Consider the following 19298-nt stretch of genomic DNA (forward strand, 5'->3'; position numbering starts at 1 on the left):
AACTCTTCCTATGACAAAGTCCAATAATGTGTGGTCAAACAGAGCTTAAATTTTAGGGGGAATAGGGAGCAGGGGGCAGATACAAACATACCACACCTTGATTTAAGAGTTTTCAAGTAAGATAAATTTATAACATCACTGAGGAAATGATGATAATGAGGGAGTATCGCCACAGCTAACATCCATACCTTGCTTTGCCTGTTACAAAGTACTCCATCTAGTTGTGTCTCACTCAATTAGATTAAAGGACACCCTAATGTCTGCATGCATAGGCACTTGTACACTGCAATCAGATCAGCATTTAACCTTCTTTTGGTAAACCAAGTAAACTGAATTTCTTAAGCCTCTCATCATAAAAGCCTTGATTTGTTTGTTAGTTTTTCCTCTGACTCCTCTTCAGATTTTCAATAAGACACTGAAGTACAGGCACTTGAAGTGACAACAGTATGCTGAAATATGCTTTCCCTTTACCTACTTAATTAAATCTTTTTTTTTTTTTTAACAAAGAAATGCATTAATCTTCTTGCTTCAACATCAGCTTGGGCAGCATAGCTCTACATCTTCACTGAGAGGCTCATTTATCCATCTGGTGAACTAACACAAACAATTTTGCTGTATTTTGACCTAGTCAGAGAGAAGTAGTCGGCTGAAGCTCCACAGTTGGGAGCTCTGTGCTGGAGCAGATGCTGTTTTCAGTAAGGTTTTCACTTAGAAAATCTAACTTTCAGGAACTCGTCTGAGCGAGCTAAAGAGGCCAAGGATGAAGTCTGGCCTTATAGGCAGAATTTTATTTCTGTTAAGCCAGTGCAATATAGTGGCTTATACCAACCCAAGCAAAAGGAATAACATTTTATACTGCCTGAATTCAAACCAGGGTTCTTCTTTTGCTTTTGCTCTTGTTCACTCTGTCTATGCATTTTCTGGCATAAATCAAGAAATTCAAAACTCAAAAGAAGTAATATAAATACTCTAATTTCTCCCCTTCCCTTCTCCCCTGATAACGTGCTTAAGCATAGAGAAGGGAATTGAGAAAGCATCTTTTAATTCATTTTTTCAGTGATACGACTATTCCCTCTGCCCTTCCTTCTCTTCACCCATGGATATATTTACTAAACAGTAAAAATAAATTCAGGTTGAGAAAACTTTAATTACGATAGTCTTAAAGAAACTTCTCTACAAATGAAATGTCACTGCTGTTTTAGAAATTGCTGTAAAAAAAATTAAAATATTTTATGCCTATGGAAAGGCTTAACTCAGAAAGAATTGGCAAGGCACAAATACTTACACAAGTAAAAACTTCTGAATCTGGTCTTATCACAATAACAATACAGATACATAAAAGGATAGAGTTTCCAAATGTGCTATTGGACAATGAATTATTTGGGAAGTTTCTGTTTATAATAGATTTAACTCTTACAATAGTGACAGACCGAATGAGAGAACAAGAACGAAGTATGAACCCAATGGCTAAAAAATTACTTTAGCAATTTGGCAATCTCTCATTCTTTTTTGACTCTACCAGCTTCCAGGTTTAACTGTACTTGTATTATTCATCTGTAAAATAGGGATAAAAATATTTTTAACCTCACAAAGAAAGATGAAAGGTCTAAATAACATGCTTACAGCTCTTCAAAATTCTCCAACGGAAGATACTCTATAACTGCTACTCATTATTAAGGCTGCTATTATTCAGAACATTTGGCTGTGTTAAGCTAACTGAAAAACACTATCAGAAATACACATTGCCTGCAGATGCAGGAATAAAAAAACCCAAAACATTATACAGTTTGAGATGTGCTGGAAATCAAACTAGTAATATACTCAGAGAGAAAGCTATTCTTTTTGCACTATCCATTACCATCTGACAATAAAATAATTTGAATAGGTAAAGTAATAGGAAACATTACCTTCCAATAGAATTCTGCTGAAAGACTCAAGCTAAAGAGGTAGCAGTCAGAAAAGCTTGGATAACGTGTGAGGTTAGCAAGATTTCTGATTTTTGCTTTCTTCTTTGAGGACGTCCTTAGACCTTACCCTTTACTTCTGGGAGGTCCGCTTTAGGCTTTGCTAGCATTTTGCTAGCTAGCTTCCTGCCTGTTCCAGAACACTAACATCACATGAATCTGAGAGATATCTTGTTAGGTAGATCTTAATTTCCTCTACACATCTGAACCTGCTAAGAGAGGTTAGAGCCAAATACGCAGCCTCAATCAATACTGTGAACAGGAGAGAATAAGGGCATAGATAGCCTAGTCTTACAAAATGAAAAAGAACTGTTACCTTTTACATATTAAAAATGCATATTTTAAATGAGGGTAAGTTATACGTATGCATGCATTTGAATTTAAATGTATAAAATAGATGAATATAAATAAGAAGCCAGTGAGAACTGAAAACTTCTTAATGTTAGCTGACAACTGTCATCTGCTCTCCACAGGAACAAATAAAAGGCTTTCTTCATATAAAAATCAATAATGATGTTTCTGGCTTCAGGGTGTTTTGATCAGTACCACACATGACAAGCATCCTTTACAATTCTTTTGATTAAAAAAACCTCAGCATTTGCATAAGTCTTTAAAAGAATATTCTGTTACTCATCAGACCCGCCCTGAAACAACACAGAATCATAATGCGTTTGTTTTTGTTTTTAAATCTAGGTGAATGAGATTCAAAGCAGACAAAAGAAGAAAAGAGTATTTTCTAATACATTAACAATAAAGGACTTTCTCTTTACATAGCCTTAACTTGGGAAAGCATCTGAACTTTGTCTCTGCTGTGGGACCAAACATGCTGTGATCAAAGCAGAATAGGCTGAAAGCCCAGCTCTTGGAATCAGCCCCACTCCAGCAATTGAAATGGGCTGGTCACTGCCTCAAGAGCTATGCACAAGCAGCTCTCAGGCATGCTAACCAAAGACAGGCCTTATGCTATGACTTTAAGTTGCAATGGGCTATATCTAAATAGTCGTAAAATGGAGCGTATCTAAATTGAAAGACCAGCAGATATACCCACATTCAGAGAGTGCAACAGGCATTAATTATCAGTTAAATTCCTATCATTTATTAACTAATAATGAATTCAGTAATCCTGTCTTTCTCATAGAGGGTTCAAGGCAGCTGTGAGCAAGGGCAGGAATGCTGAGCAGTCAGCAGGTCACATGAGTAGGCATTTCTGCAGTCATCTGACACTTCAGGAATTCAGGTTTTTCTTAAGCTGCACTAGAGTTTTTCTTAGGATAAGAAATCTTGTAATTAGAAACTACTGAGATCTTTATAAATACAGTGGTGGAATACATGTGTCTTAGATTGCAATTTATGACTGTGTGCTGTGAGACTAGATGTTTTCCTCACAGCCTATTTGCAAATTATCCTTCAATGATCTAATGCCTAAAATATTTAAGGCTAACAATCCTCTCCTTTTAACTAAGACTTCTTCATGCCATGAAGACACTAATTTCAGAAAGCAATTCAGTGATGATTAAGGCTTCTTATCTATTTCCTGTGCTGACTAGGAGACGGAATAAATAACAATGGAGGTGTTCGGAAAACTAATTCCTAGGTTTCTAGGAAGGCAGACAAAACATGTAGCCAAGGAAGACATTCTGGAGGACTTGGGGGTTTGTATTCAGAGACTGCTAGGATTTCTCTGCAGAAACTGCCGTTCTATAAGGAATAAGGCTGCTGGACTAATTAAGTGTATGTACAAGTCTCCATTGTTCAGGCTTTATTGTGGAGTTCCAGATCCTCTACCCTCCTCACCTGTAAACACCTCAGAAAACATGAAATGGTCTCTTTTTCCTTCCTCTTTTTAACACATATAAGGCTAATTCTTCATGTTGTAGTTCAGTGATTCTGCCTATGATCTGGAAAACAGAATCAATCACACAGATCCCAGATAACTGAAAGGGAAGGGATAAGCATTTCTGAGCACTTCATAAAGGAGCAGAGGAAAACCTGCGTGCCACGTGTGCCTGCACTAACTATAAAAAGAGGCTAATAAGATGCCAGTAATAAACAAACAAAAAAATACCTGTCATTTCTTGGTTTAAAACAAAGCATCCAGCTACTCCATAACTTTTAAGTTAATTGTTTAAATTTCTATTCTGTGTTGTAAGTCACTGAGGATAATAATCATATAGACATAGAATCATAAAGGTTGGAAAAAAAAACTAAGATCACCAAGATGATCCATCATCCCATCACCACCATGCCCCTTAACCCATAGACCGCAGTGCCACATCCCTTTTCTTGAACACCTCCAAAGGATGGTGACTCCGCCACTTTCCCTGGGCAGCCTGTTTTTGAGTATATATTTTTTCTAATATCCAACCACAAAGGTATTGCCGTTATGAAATTTCATGTGTTTTCTGAAGCCAAACATTTCTGAGGGAGATGAACAGAGAAGGCCCTCAGCACAATCCCAAAAGGGAGAAGGGGAACTGAGGGACCATGGACAGGCTGCATGTGTATAGGGGACAGTAGGCAACGGGCTGCCACCAGTCATCTGGCTGCACCTCTAGTCCACTCCTCCTGCACACAAGGCTGAGCTCAGGAGTGTGCTCTGGCATAGCAGCAGAACACTAAAGGGTTGAAATTCAGATTCTGAAAGGAAAACAAAAAGTTGCTGAGCTTCAGTGCAGGACCAGAACCAGGAGAGGCTGCTGGTGTGGGGCAAGGAGCCATCAATACAAGGCACTGTGCTCTGATCAGCCTGATTAGGGGCCCTTCAAATTTCAGGGAGAGCAAGTGAAAACTGGAGAGGTAGAAACTGAAAATAAGCGACATAATTGAAAATGCAGGAGAGGAAAGAGCAAATTAGTCCCTGCTGGTACTCCTGGGGACAGGCCAGGGATACTTAGTCCGGGTGAGGCTAATGATGGAGAAAAGACAGAGATATCTGACCACATTACCAGTCAGCTCCTCCTTAGCTTCCTGTAACCCACTCCAGCTGGCTCACTTTCCCTGGCAGATGTGAAATACTTCTGGTTCACTTTGCAGTGGAGACCTGAAGTCTAATGCAAAGGCTCAGTAGAGTCTTCTGCTTGAACAGGCACTGAAGCAACAACAGAGTCATGAAAACCACAATGAGGGTACAAATTAGCATTATAAAATCAATCCTGGTCTAGCTAGATGGGAAGCATCTCACCAATACAAATGCTACAAGAGATAGTATAATCTTTGATTACCCCTGAGGCCATAACAAAATTGGAAGGAAGCATATGAATTGCTGATCATTTTCTATGATGATAGAATCTCAGAAATTGCTGATATTGCTTTTGTGCAGACTGACAGGGCCCTGGCTGCACTACTTGGACTGAATTTGAATTGTGCAGCACTGCTCTCATTCCAGGGCAAGGTAGAATGTTTAGCTTTCACATGTGTTTTTTTCTGAGGCCTATACTTGAGTACGAATTGATAAATACTACTAATTTTTAGGAGAAACAGAAACAAAGCATTTTAAAGTAAATCGCACAATTGCATCAAGAAAATAAGATACACTTGGGGTAGACTTTTCAAAAAATAAGAGTCTTCTCAGCATTCTCTCTGAAAGCATGCCATGCAGAGAAAAGCATGTGATCAGCATATGTTCACAAATGAAATGGGGACACCAATGTTTCTTCCATATTGCCACAGTGGTTTTCAGAATTGAAAACTGTCAAAAAAGGGGCCTACCTGAGGTTTATGTATTTCCACGTATAAGAGAACTTATAGCACAGTATGGGTGCTCCCTTAAACAGGTTTCTGGTTAATATAATTTGCATCAGTTTTCCTACCCTGTTAATTGCAGTACCAAACTCTTAAGTAGAAACTTATTTCTCAGGCAATTGAGATTATGTTAAAAACCACCTCCTGATCGAGCTTAGAAAAGCAGTTCTGATGCAATGAAGTTCTCTTAAGATGACATTTCTTTTTTTCATCTTCAGTGAACACAAGCATGTGCCTGTGTTCTCTTCAGCCCTACCAAATGCAAAGAGACTTAGTACTGTATACCACAGGTGTCCCTATCTACAGATCCTGACAAGGTTTCCTTGTGAGTTATTAATCTGAAGGGCAATTGATGGGTTTGGGGTCAGGCAGAAGGGCCAAAGTGCTCTTCCAATGCCTTCACATAGGAAGAAATATGAAGGCACTTCTGAAGAACTCAGGTAGGTTTTTGTTCTGTTCACTCAAATTTGATTTGAAAAAGTGATTTTCTTTTTAATGTACTCTCCCCACACCTATTTGTATTCACAGTGGAAAAACAGTATAAACACAAAAGCCTGCATGTGCAAAGGCTGTGCTAAGTTAAAAAGAAAGGATGCATGTGACAGCTGGTGTTCACTGTGCCTGTCAGAAGATAACCATAAATGATTTAGTTTTCCAGTGAGCTTTAAAGTCCATCATAAAAGACAATTAAGGAAAAATCAATACCTACAAGATAAATGGCAAAGTCCATGAATTAGAAATAGCATAGTACTGAAATACTGTCCTTCCAAAAGGAGAGTTTAAAAATGTGGTGTATATGTGTGGGAGTACAATATGGTGTATGTGGTGGGAGGAAGTAGACAGTATTTGCCACTGGCCACAGGCTTCTCTTTTAAAATCCATAGAATTTTGGAGAGAAGTGACAGGTGGGAAAGATAAAGACTCTAGAAACCATGCAAATGTAACCCAGATAAATGTAAGGTACTGTTTGTAGGCAAAACCAGTCTGAATATCAAAATTAATGTCTTTAGAGGCTACTGCAACTCAGAAATTCAATAATGCCCCCAGAAAGCAAATAATGGTTGGCTACAAATCTGAGGCATTATGTAAAGTTCTGTGAAAAAGCTCCACTATGACACCAGTGCAATCGGAAAACAGACAAATCAATAACCAAACTCACAAATGTACTGATGAGGGATAATGAATATGAATTGCATTGTGTCCAGGAGATGAGACACACTCCTGCACTAGAATTCTAAAGTTTTATTGAGTTTTGGCTCCTGCTCTTTTAACATAATTGGATTTGTATCTTTTCTCTCTTTGTATACACGCATGTCCCTGTGCCCCCAGATCCATACTCATGTACAATCCCACATGAGGCTGCAGAAATTTGAGAGAAGCTGGCTGTCTATATTACCTCATAATCATATCATAGCACCACATGCTGTAGCACAAGATTTACTTGCAAGTGAAGAAGAAGAAGAAGAAATCCTCTTGTTATACAAACTTCAAGCAGAAGATAAGTTTGCAAAAGAAGAGTGTGGTGGTAGCTCAGCTGACCACAGCCTGCTGATGGTAGCAGTGTCTCTCTTCCCCACAACAGTGACAGTCACAGTGCTCTACAGTTTAGGGTCTGGTCACGGATCAACAAATCACTGGCTCAGCAGAAATTACTTGCAGAAATTTCCTTCCTGTTGATGTGAACTTACTGGTTGCCAACTCGTTCCAAGCTAAAATATCTCCACACACAGAAACAGGATTGGTAGCATGCAAAAATATTGGCTTCAGTGCACTTGATGTATCAGTGGAGGATCTGGGCCTTACCTGTCACTCTAGTTTTCCTATTAACATTAGCTTTTTCCATTTTTATAGCTCAAAGAAATGCACATGCCCAGGCAAAAGCTCAAAATTATTCCATTGCTCATTAAAACAACCATGGGGCTTTTTCAGAGTGCAAACAAGAACCAGGTCTGGGGCTGAAGAAGAGCAAAAAGGTTGGGAACAGTGTGAGACCATCACACAAGGGAACAGTAACCAGCACAGCGTTCTGTATGTCAGCTTCAATACAGGATGCCAGAACTGGCTTGGAAAGCATTACACTGAAACTAAATGCGGAAGTACCTTTACTTACTGTGTTAAAATTTGGGAAGAATCCAACAGCAGAGCTGCTGTCCACAGGGAAGGACATAAAGGGTTTGATATCCAGGGAAGGCTGCATCATCAAGGTAGGTGTGCGCACAAGGGCGGGAAGTGCAGTAGTGCCTGCCAAGAGCAAACAAAACCAGCAATTCATAGTACTCTCCTTTCCACATTACACACAGCATAGCTATCTCTCACTGACACAACCTCCACGAACAAATAATGCACAGAGGCAATAAAGCAGCTCTGCAGGAGTTAATATTAAAAAAAAAACCTATTTCCACATACTGCAGATGAGGCAGAGTGCTCTCCAATGACCACGGTTACTCGGACACTGAAGAAGAGGCATATGGTGTATAAATCACCCTGGCAGGTAGAATAAACCCTTCCTAAAGCTAAACAATTATCCTGTGCCAAAAAGACCAGGATGAGAGCCCATGGAAGTCAGATGCTTTTGCAATTCCTGGTTGCTTATTAGATCAGCTAGTACAGGCAGTATACTCAAGCTGAAATCCAGGGGTCTATTTCCAAATAGAAAACAATGTTTGTTTCTTCTTCTGATGGCTTCTGTAGGAAGCACAATCAGGAACCGCACAAATATCATTTCACTTAAGATTTAAAAGAATACCTTCTGTATTACATAGCAATGGAAATATTAGAAAGCAAGCAATTAAATAACCCACTGGTATACACACAAGCTCAGTTCTTAAATGCAATGCAAAACAACATTTTCCCAATTGGAGCACAGCTCTTTCCCTCCAAACGTGGGCTCTGCAGAAATGTACTTGTTGGAGTTGTTACACTTGAACATCACCTCCCCCCAACAAGACCTCCAAAGGAATGCTAAGGCACAGATGCCCAAACGTTTGTTTATAACTAGCTACCTGCTCTATCCACACATCAGTGTGCTTAGCACACTGCTTCCAGCTCTGCCTGTGGGAGTGTTTTATTTTCCCTGAAATCATACAAAATAGATTTCAAATAACATTTTCCTCACTGAAATAAAGAATGAGAAAAAAATTCAGATTCTCCTTCCTTGGTTGAATAAATAATTCAACATGCACTGGAGCAGACACTGGAACACAAGTCTCCCTGGTCTTTACATGAGGTTGAGTCATTCTCTGCCTCCCTCCTAGGCCCCGCCCCGACAGAATTTCTCCATCATTACCTCTCTCTCCCACTCACAGTGGCCAGCACATCAGCCAGGAGCATAACAGTACTCTGGGGAGCTTCTTTGGTCTCAAGCAGAGCCAACACAGTAACTAAGCTTTTTCTCACAGAAGTTGCCTGAGCTTTTTAAACCCAGTCAGGAATGGGGGGAGGAAAGAAGCAAAATAAACCAAGAAGTTTTCCCTCTATTTTCCCACAAAATCAAATTGTTTGTTATCTGTTTGCAAGATGCCAGGCAATTCATTTGAGGTGCTGAATAACCAGTCTTAAATTCAACATTTCCCTTTCTCTCTGCTAAGGACACAAAATTTTCCTCTTTCTTCACCTCATCATTCTCTCCACGGACATGATTTCAAACCCATTCTCTGGTATCTGAGAGGGAAGCAAAGCTCAGGAGACAGATGGGACTGCATGAATTTACTGGATAGCCAGACACTTGCACAACTAGCCCTGAGCTCAAATTTTGTGGATGCTGGAGACACAATTTGATCACAGCTGCAGCATAATAAATGCTATATTCTAGTCTAGCAGATGAGTAGCAGGCTATAATCTATTCTCTGTTTCTTCTACAAAGGGTGAGGACAGCAGAGAGGTGGGTCATTGACAACTGTGGAGAGAGGACAGCTGGACACCACCCCAACTGAGCTGCCCAAGTTGAAAGGAAAAATACGTTTAAGATGCACCATCCCAAAATATTTTCTTTTCTGCTATCTCAATAATTGCATAAGCGTAAGCTTTGTTTCAAGTCTTTAAGTCAGCTAAACTCTGTGTTCTGCCCCTGCATAAGCCCACGAAACTCGTCTCTCAGGTTCAGTTAATTAAGTCAAAGCTTATTGGAGTCACAAACGTGAAAAAGCTAAAGGCTGCCTAAGATGCCCATACTTCCTACTTCATACCCATAAAAATAAATAAATAAAATAAAAATTGATCAACAGAAAAGCAGTGTCTCAAAGGATTTAACCAAAGAAAATATCTTTGACTGCAAAAATGATGATTAATTCTACATTCTGAAACAGTAGCTTTACTTAATTTAGGTTTCCAAGCTGTACTCAAACAGTTGCTACACCACGTTCAGTTATCTAAAGTCCATGGAGAGCAGTCATCAATCAGACTTATAAAAGTTTATCTTTGGAGTTCAGAAGCAATTAAGATTTACAGAGTTAATGAAAGACCTGTCCTCTCTTTGCATATGAAGCTATGGTTATTTTAACTATATTTTACAGAAACAACAACATGGTTAACTTGTCACTGAAGTTTAAAATCAGTGTTAGACTGGGTTTCTGTTGCTGTCTTTAACTGAGGAATAGAAAATCGTTGTCTTAATTCTTTTTTTTTTTTTTAATTAGAAAACAATCAGCATCCAGTAAAATGGCAATCTTTTTGTACTCCTCAGCTGGGCACAGATCATTTCAAACATTTCTGAATTCCGCATTCAGCTTTGCAGTTCATAGTGCTTCTGCTGCCATAACAATACATGGTCAGACTATGACACATTCAGAGTCCATATGGAACAGAAAACGTACACAGCTACTGGATTGATTAGCGGAGGTATTGATAAGAAATTTGTTCACTTCTGTTTTGCAGTTTGCTACTGCTACTGTTGCCAACCAAATATCAGTGGTCCCACTGGATTGAAGTTTGATTTCAGGACCACATTTAAAAGCCTCTGGAAGAATGACCAGGTGAAGATGAACTACAGGAAGAAGCACTTCAGGGTAGTTATCCTATTACACAGGACAGAGCCCATTTTCCACTGGCACTACTTCCAAAGGACAAATAAATTCTTACCATCATTCCACCAGATCTGTATGCAGACCTGAGCTAAACTGGAATGCTGGCACAAGAAAGATGTAGCTGACAGGCTTCTTTATCATCATAAATTTAACAGATGTTTACCATTTCATTAGCATTTAAATGATAAAGACAACTTACCATGTCAAACACAGATTGTTTTAAACTACTTGTGAATCTTCAGCATGAATAATGGATACTTCTTGTAAATTAATTTGTTCAGGTTAGAAATTTATAAACATTATTTTCCCTCTTAAAAAAAAATTAAATAAATAGAAGAAACAACCTTCAACTGTGAGTACCACTGCAGGAGTTACCTATACAGAGGACATGCAAGCAGCAGACTGCCAAATCCTCAAATGGTCTCCTTTACTCTTGTGTAAGAGGGGGAAAGCAGGCTTTCATGTGAGCAGATGATTCAAAATGTCTTATTTTGTGAAAGAACACAGTCATGGCAGAGGCACACATGACTAGCTTGTGTCAGGGCTAGTACCCATTGCTCAACCAGGAGAGATGTCACGTTCAGTGAAACCCAAGAGCACAACTTCTATGTTTTTCTCCTGGAGTGCTTTTTCTTACAAGCACACAGGAATGTGGAATGCCTGCACATTAATTCCTCTGATTTGGGTCAATTATACCCATTATACATACAAAAAAAAAAAACCAAAAAACCACAAAACCTACTAATCCAAAACATTTTGTGAAAAGCTTCAGTTAAAGAAACAAATGACACTTCAAACTTGAAAGCATGTTCTTGAAAAGTGTTCCCCTAAAGGCCAATACAAAGAAATCCAAAGCCATAATCAATTTGGTCTTCTTCATCACCTCAAGATGTTACTATATTGTTTTAGTCCTTGGATCCAATTAGTCCAAACTCACGATAGGAACAGTGGGAGAGTAACTGATGTGAGACTGAATGAAAGTATCCCATTGACAATCTGCATCCATTTCAGATTGCACATGGTCACCTTTAACATGTGATCCAACACAGTATAATAAGGGGATCAAAGGGATCTCATCCGATTTGTTAACATCCACCACTACCTACAATAGTTAAAGTTAAAAAGTGTCAGTATAAGGATAGGCCATGCTGGCTTTTTCATCTTTGAACTGTTTGACTCTTTTTGGCTATGAGGAACCATAGCCTCCTAGATCAATGTATAGTAGGCTCACACAGCCAAGGAACTTAGGAATGTAAGAACAACTGAGGAGATGAGTGAGTTCTCAGCTCTCTCCTCTCCTGACCTTTTTAGAGTAGCATTTTGCAGACACTGCTTTGAGCCAAAAGTATCCCTTCAAGAGAGGATGACAACTTGTCCCTTTAGTTTTGCACATGTTGGCTGAACTCATTACATACTGCAACCACACTAAGTACAGTCACCCTGCTTTTAGACTTCACACTGTCATCTCAATTTACAGCCTTTTCCTTCAACACTCCAGAAGACTTAAGACCAGGCAGGACATGTTTGAAATGTTTCAGGGAACAATACAGGGAGAATTTTGCACGCATTCATCCATAACCTTTTTCTGGGTCTCCACAGCTTTCAGTACAGTTTATTAATTTTGTCAGTGCAAGTTTTGAATATTGCCAGAAATACTTATTCAGCATGAGACTCAAAAACAGTTTTATAAACAGCTTAGAGCCAGAGGTAGTACCTAGGTTTTCATATCGAATAAAACTCTCTTCAGCTCTAATGCCTATGATTTGCAAAAAAAAGAAAAAAAACAAAAAGCAAAAAAAAAACAACCAACAAGAGACAAACAAACCCAACACTTGCCTTTATGCAGTTTTATGAGAATACTGACACAATTAGATTGTGTATATGGAAAAAACAAAAAAAAAACAACAACAACAACAAAAAAAAACACCTAGCTAGAGAAATGAACCCCAGAAAAAAATAATCACTAGGTATCTTGCCTAGGATCTGATGCCCCCATTCCACCTTGCCTCAGCCATGTTCACTGTGACTTCTTCACCATAAATTAAAGGTAATACTGGTTCATTGCAAGTAATGACACTTTCTAGTTTAAGTACGTACATGACATCTGTCACCACAGCAACTAATATGTCTCCCTATACTAAACTGAATATACTTTTTCCCCCCAGCGTTATTGGTTCAAGGGATTTGGAACTTTCTGGTTTAGTTATTTTAAATAAGCTACATGGGCATTACAGAGTGTGATGTGCTCCTGCTTATGATTAAGATAAAATTCTAAAACATTAAGCCCAAGTGAATCAATCTTAAGTTTCTGAGAAGCAGGTACTGATATCAAAATGTTTAAAGTAAAAGCTATTGTAGAATATCATTAATATTTATGAACATTACAATCTCCTCTCTTAAATACAGAACAAGGTAAATAAATACAGTATGTCAGTAATTTTAACTAATCCAGACTTCAGTAGAAAAAATATCCCTTCCTTGTAATATAAAATAAATGAGATTTATGATTTTAATCTGTTGAAAATGAAGCAGTAAAGGAGAGATAAGGCTGCTCATTCAATGGCCTCCCAAATGGCAAATTAACACAATTCTATGAGATATTCACTATCCAGACAATGCAACTTTTAAAAAAAATACACTGAAGAAGAACCCTGGTATATATAAAATAAGGCACAGGCCCCCCTCTGCCAAGAGGAAAAATGCTAAGAACTTTAACATCCCCAGGGCAAACTAACTCATTAATGAAGGAGGATGCAGGTCCTTTGGGGTTGATATGGTTATCACTAGAGCTAGCTAGTATTTTAATCACCTTTTAAATCTTGGAGAGTGCACTGAATTCAGCCCTCTTAGATGTTATTCAGAAACTCAAAGAAGTCAGATCTAGTGCTGACTTATTAACCAACTTAAACAGCACAAACTATATGTGTCTAGAAACTAACAATGGATAGAATTCTCAAATTTTTGTTCTTGGTCATTTTGTTTGTTTGTTTGTTTTGTTTTGGTGGTGATAGGTTTTTGGGTTTTTTTTTTAGAGGCTAGAAATAAAGGCAGCAAGAACTGGTGCAGAGCTTATGGCTATTCAACAGCATTAAGAGAAAGCATCTTAACACAAGTTAGGAGAAAGCAGTAGCCCAGGTTTAATCTTTCAGAGCAATGTTTTGATACGAAAAGACATGCCAAATATTTTCACTCCAGTTTGTTTTTTCAGTGGTTGCTTCAAAAAACCCAGGGGCACTTGATGCAACTTCACTGCAATATGCAAATTACCTGTATACTACACAGTTCCAGCTCTTCATGCTCAGGTATGATTTATCTAAACTAAGTCAGATTATGGAAATAATTCTGCCCCAACAAATTGAAATGTGATTTCCAGTATGTTAGAAGTCAGCATTTCCATTATTATCTCAAAATAAATGCATTATCAAGACACACTGACAGAATTCACTACCATCCTTTTGTATAAAATCAGAAATAAATAATCATTGTATAAAATCAGAAATAAATAATCATTGTATAAAATCAGAAATAATCATTGTATAAAATCAGAAATAAAGTATTGCTACTTTTCAAAAACATGTAGGATTCCATCAATTACATTAGTACCAAAAATTAACTGAAACATGATGCTGATGAAATGAACGGATTTTCTGCCATTTCATCAAACCTAAAAAAATCAACCATTATTCACTTACCTAGTGTTGATAATTATACATAGCTTATTTGCAATCAGAAAGAAAAGTATAGTTATGTGCCGCAAGTATTTTTTAAAAGGACTGTAAAATAAAAAACAAACATGCAAAGCAAGCAAATCTTTATGAGACCAGATTATCCCTCAATAAAATACTGTGGACTGACCTTGAATCACTTAAATTTCTATGAATTTTTAATATTTCTCTAATTGCTTTCCATTTCCAATGTTTTATGAATAAAGGATATTCATTTCAACAATGACAGTGTAGACTACATATTGTAAATGCTATGCATGCACTCGATATGAAAGCAATCGTGGAAAAGATATTTGAAAACCTCTATTATAATAACATTAGTTTTCAATAGAAATATTTATTCCCCTAATCTCTGCAGTTAGTACATCAAAATCATTGAGAACAAATACTGATATTTACCCATAGTGAGAGCATATGGGAAAAACTGAATAAAAGTGTAATTTCACTCGCAATTTTACAGACAAATAGATCAAGAAATTCTTACTCTTCTTGTAGTTGTACTGCATTTATAACAGTTTGAAATAACAACTGGAGTCCCTGTAGATTTTCTGTGAAAGACAGCTAAACAGATGGAATGAGCAGGTAAGTACAATTATTAGAGATATCTTACTTGCATCTCACTTAAATAACTGTGTTGCAATTATATTCTCCTAACATTTGGGAGAGCCCTGTCATTCCCCAGGTTCACAGAAGAAGCAACCTACACCACTGCTCTCTTTCTCCTTAGGCACCGCTGACAGAATAAAAAGAAGAAAAAAACCCCAACATTTTATTTTCTCCAGATTTAATGGCACTGATTGAAATAATGAAAAAAAGATCAACATTCTACAATAAGAATTAGGAAATTTGTCTTGTGATCCATTCTAAATTCATTTCCAGTACTAACAGAGAAGTCCTCATATGCGGTGGGATCCCATATGCAGCACTGTGTTTAAATCTTGGCATCCATTACAAAGGAAGAAAGGATGAACTTAAGCTGGGAATAAGAAGAAATCTAAGAGCAGCTGGATTCCAGTGTGATCAGAAGAGGAAAAACGTTACTAGTTTTGTGTCTGTAAACCTCTATGCCTACAAGAACAGGGGTTGCGGCAAGATGAGATTTGTCCAAAATTTCTATTCCTGTATGTGCGTATTCAAACAAAACAATAGAGGAAATCTGTAAATCAATTTAAAACCAACTGCTCTTTGTGAGCTGGGATAGATTATAGATCGATGAATCAATCCAACATTGCAGAGCACAAATAAGATAAAGAAAAGCTTCAGAAAAGAGAAATATTCTAGACATTGAAAAGTTTCTTTTATATAAAGATAACTTTGGGCACATAGTCAGAACTATGAAAAATGTACAAGCAGCAGAAACAACTGTGTTATGTTTCCACATAATACTTGAGTTGCAAGAGTGAAGGACTGCTCTGTTAGAATGGCAACGAAAGATAAGGAGGAAAAAGCCTATTTTCCTTGTCTGCACAAAACCATTACGCATGAAGCCTCATGAGGTGGCAACAGCTTAAGGGACAAAGCTCAACGTATTAAAATATACCTTCCATGAAGGAAAGAATTAGCAGTCACTTGCTGACAATACTTATGTTAAGCAACAGGCACATCTTCACTTAAAAAGGACTTACAAACTGAAGTGAGTGATATAAGAAGCAAGCTCCAGAAAGTTTAGCAAATATAAACAGTAAGATAAGTACATGCTAGTAACAATAAACACCCAAGAGAGGGAAGGGACGATGAGAGCTATTTAAAAGACTAATGAAGAATTTGGAGATTAAAGAGAATTGAGAGAAAAGGATATAACTGGTAGAAAAAAAATAATAAAAAAAAATGAAACCCACCAGGTTTTAACAGGTTTTAACATCAGGGGAAGTTTCTTAACACTAACATTATTCTGAGTCACACTTAGTGCTCACATTTTTTTGTTTGTTTGAAGCAGCGTAAATAACCTCCCCAGAGAACCTGGGAGTCTCAACAGCACACCAGACAGTATCAAGACTGAATAAAATAGTGATGTATGTACAGCAGAAGCAATGGCTTATGGATAAGTAGAGGCTTAGCTGATCAGCAATATGCGCTGTGATTGCAGCCACTAAAGTCAAATTGTAACAAAGATATTTACAGCTAGTAACACATACTTCTCTCTCTCTTTTTTTTTTTTTTTTTTTTTTTTTTTACTTCTAATGAAGTATAAACATGACCTTGCTTGATTTTAAGGGGGTTGTTCTTTCAGAGAGTTTCATCACAACTTCTCGAAGAGAGATCAATACAAATAAATTTAACAGAAGCAAACAAAAGTACAAACATACATGACAAGCATGAAAAATATCCCAGGTGCAGTGGATTTTATCCTGTTCAGTCCACAGCAAAAAAGTGGGTCCTTTCTGCTGAAACAAGATTGCCAAAAGCTTGGCAATATATGAAAGCATATAGAAATATTTCCTTTTCATGGAGAAGTTTTCAGTTTAATGGGAAATACTAGCACTTATTTTGCTTGAAATTTTTGTTTTTCAGTGGTATTTGCATTTTTCTGCAGAGAACAATATAAACACTGCACAAGAATCATTCTGAGATGATTATGTACCACCTTCTGCAGACAAAGCAGAAAAGCTTCCCATGTTTACTCTTTTGCCTGATTTTGTTGTTGACAATTGAACGTTTTAAGAGTGCTCAATAGAGTTGTTGCAAACTCTGGGAAAAAAAGGTTGCTAACATTCTCTCTCATAATTAAGGTGGAATTTTCCACTTTGTATAAATACTATTTATGTCAAAGCAATTTGAATAGAGTCCTGCAACCACTGTACCTGAAATGGAAAGTTCTGCAAAATAATGGAACTGGGAACATAAATGTTCACAGAACATTTATTTTCATATCAAGAACAAACAAGCACCATAGTCAAGAGCAGGACTTCTTATCTGTAACGGTAAATTTAAAAAATCACAACTTTGTTCCCAAATATAAGTTCTGTTTCATTTCAAATTTCAATTTTCCACAAAGCACTTCTATCAAAGTTCATGATAACACACCATGAGCACAGGTGCTAGTTGTCATGTCCCTGACATCCATTGTAATGATCTGCTTCCATGCAAAATGATGAAAGGCATCCATTATAAACAACAGAATTCCAGAAAAAAAACAGAATTATAAACAACAGAATTCTACATAGGCTTGCTATTTACTTTGCAAATATCATACAGGGACAACTATCAAGATCTTGCTTACAGTCTGGAACTTCAATTTCATGATAGAAAACAGAGAAAAATAATAAGACTTATTATATTTATTAACTATAAAGATTAATCAATGGAGTTACAAATACTCTTTTGGCATTTCAAAGTTCATCCTTAATAGCCATTAGATATTGAGAGATCGGCACTAACACTGGTAAAAAGCAATACAGACATGTGGTCTATCTTTCATTCAAAGCCTGAGAACTTCTTAAAGTTTTGCTCACACTGAAAAAGTTAGTTACAAAGGTATAAACATATTTGACTTGCAAACAAAGAATAAGGTCCACTGGTGACACATCACAGCAAAATGAATCATTTGCTACTTTCAGTTTCAGAAGAATACTGGATTTAAGAAAAAGAGCAGCTTTGCTTAGAGGGTTAGCAAATTTGTTAGGGAATCAGATTTAACACAGATCTTATCAGAAGGGAAATGCTCCCTGGAAGATTCAAACAAAGAGGATAGGGCTGCAATGGGATGTAAAATGTCACTGTGAGACCAGGCATAGCACTGACCATGAAGTGATAGTCATTTAAAGTAGCTGCTGCTCAGCTTGGGGCCAGCCTGCAGCCAGCGGCCCTCAGTTGCTTGAGGCACACACACGAAAGATGTGCAGGCATTCTTGGCACTGTTGTGTATCTAGTTGTCTTGTTCATAAAATGTAACAGGTACAGGAAAGCCATTACTACTTTGGTTATTATCTCTCTGCAAATGGAGCCTGCCAATCTCAGGTGCAGCTGTTATCCCATCTCTCATGAAAATAAAATTAATTTTATTAAGCGTCATGGCAAAAACAATCTCATACTTCCATCAGCTCATCTCAATCTCATCAAAAGAAGGGGAACAGGTTTGCCTATGTTCATTTCAGTCTCATTTAGATTCCCCCCATTCTGTCTCCTCTCTCTTACTGCTCTCCGACAGCTGAATACACCTACCAGTGGGACAAATGAGTGGCAGCTCTTTACCCTGATGTCCAACCCCCAAAAGGATGAAAGTAAAAGTGACAGCAATCTTGCCACTTCTGAATTTCCTTGCAATGCCCTTCAGCTGACAGACACAGAATATGTGGCTTAGAGATACACTTTAAATAGTTTTAAGTACATCTAACATGACTAGAAACTCTTAAATACCTGTTATTTGAGTTATATACATGCTTCAGGTTCACCCACAGACTTTCAAAATCAAAAGCTGCTTAGAAAGCTTTTTCAGCTTAGACAATTGAAAACAAATAAGGAAACTGAGCTTGTTGAGTAGAAGATGAGACACTAACAGCCCTGAATTTTTTCTTTTATGAATATTCCATCTCAACATGCTACAAAACAGCAATAACAACAAAAAACCCCACATCAAGAGGAAAGAAAACAAGCAAGAAACATACTTCTCTCATGAGGCAAGGAGAGGGTGGAAGTTTAACGTGCTGCATACTGCAAACAAGCAGGATTATTTGAATAAAACAAATTTTAAAATATTTAAATGTTATCTACACAAAGAAGGGAAAGAAAAATGTAACTGGAGATCTGAGCAACTGAGGACCACATCAGTACCTACCCAGTTCTCTGCAGTCTAAAACAAATGGTATTTCACAGTGTCACTGACTAAAGCTGTTCTGTTTATCTGTGTG

General features: G+C 37.6%; 1 protein-coding gene across 3 annotated transcripts in view; it reads right to left on the minus strand.

Annotated features, from left to right (window-relative positions):
- The window catches only part of ZNF385B (zinc finger protein 385B), a 140654-nt gene that overhangs the window by 40031 nt on the left and 81325 nt on the right, over positions 1-19298 (minus strand). For all 3 annotated transcript variants that reach the window (XM_065750485.1, XM_065750486.1, XM_065750487.1), the window contains one exon: positions 7816-7946. In XM_065750485.1, coding sequence (XP_065606557.1) covers positions 7816-7946 — 131 coding nt within the window. The remainder of the gene's footprint in view (positions 1-7815; positions 7947-19298) is intronic.

This window comes from Cyrtonyx montezumae, unplaced genomic scaffold (assembly GCF_038088225.1).
Source record: "Cyrtonyx montezumae isolate F1298 unplaced genomic scaffold, pur_monq_1.0 scaffold_7, whole genome shotgun sequence".
NCBI lineage: Eukaryota > Metazoa > Chordata > Aves > Galliformes > Odontophoridae > Cyrtonyx > Cyrtonyx montezumae.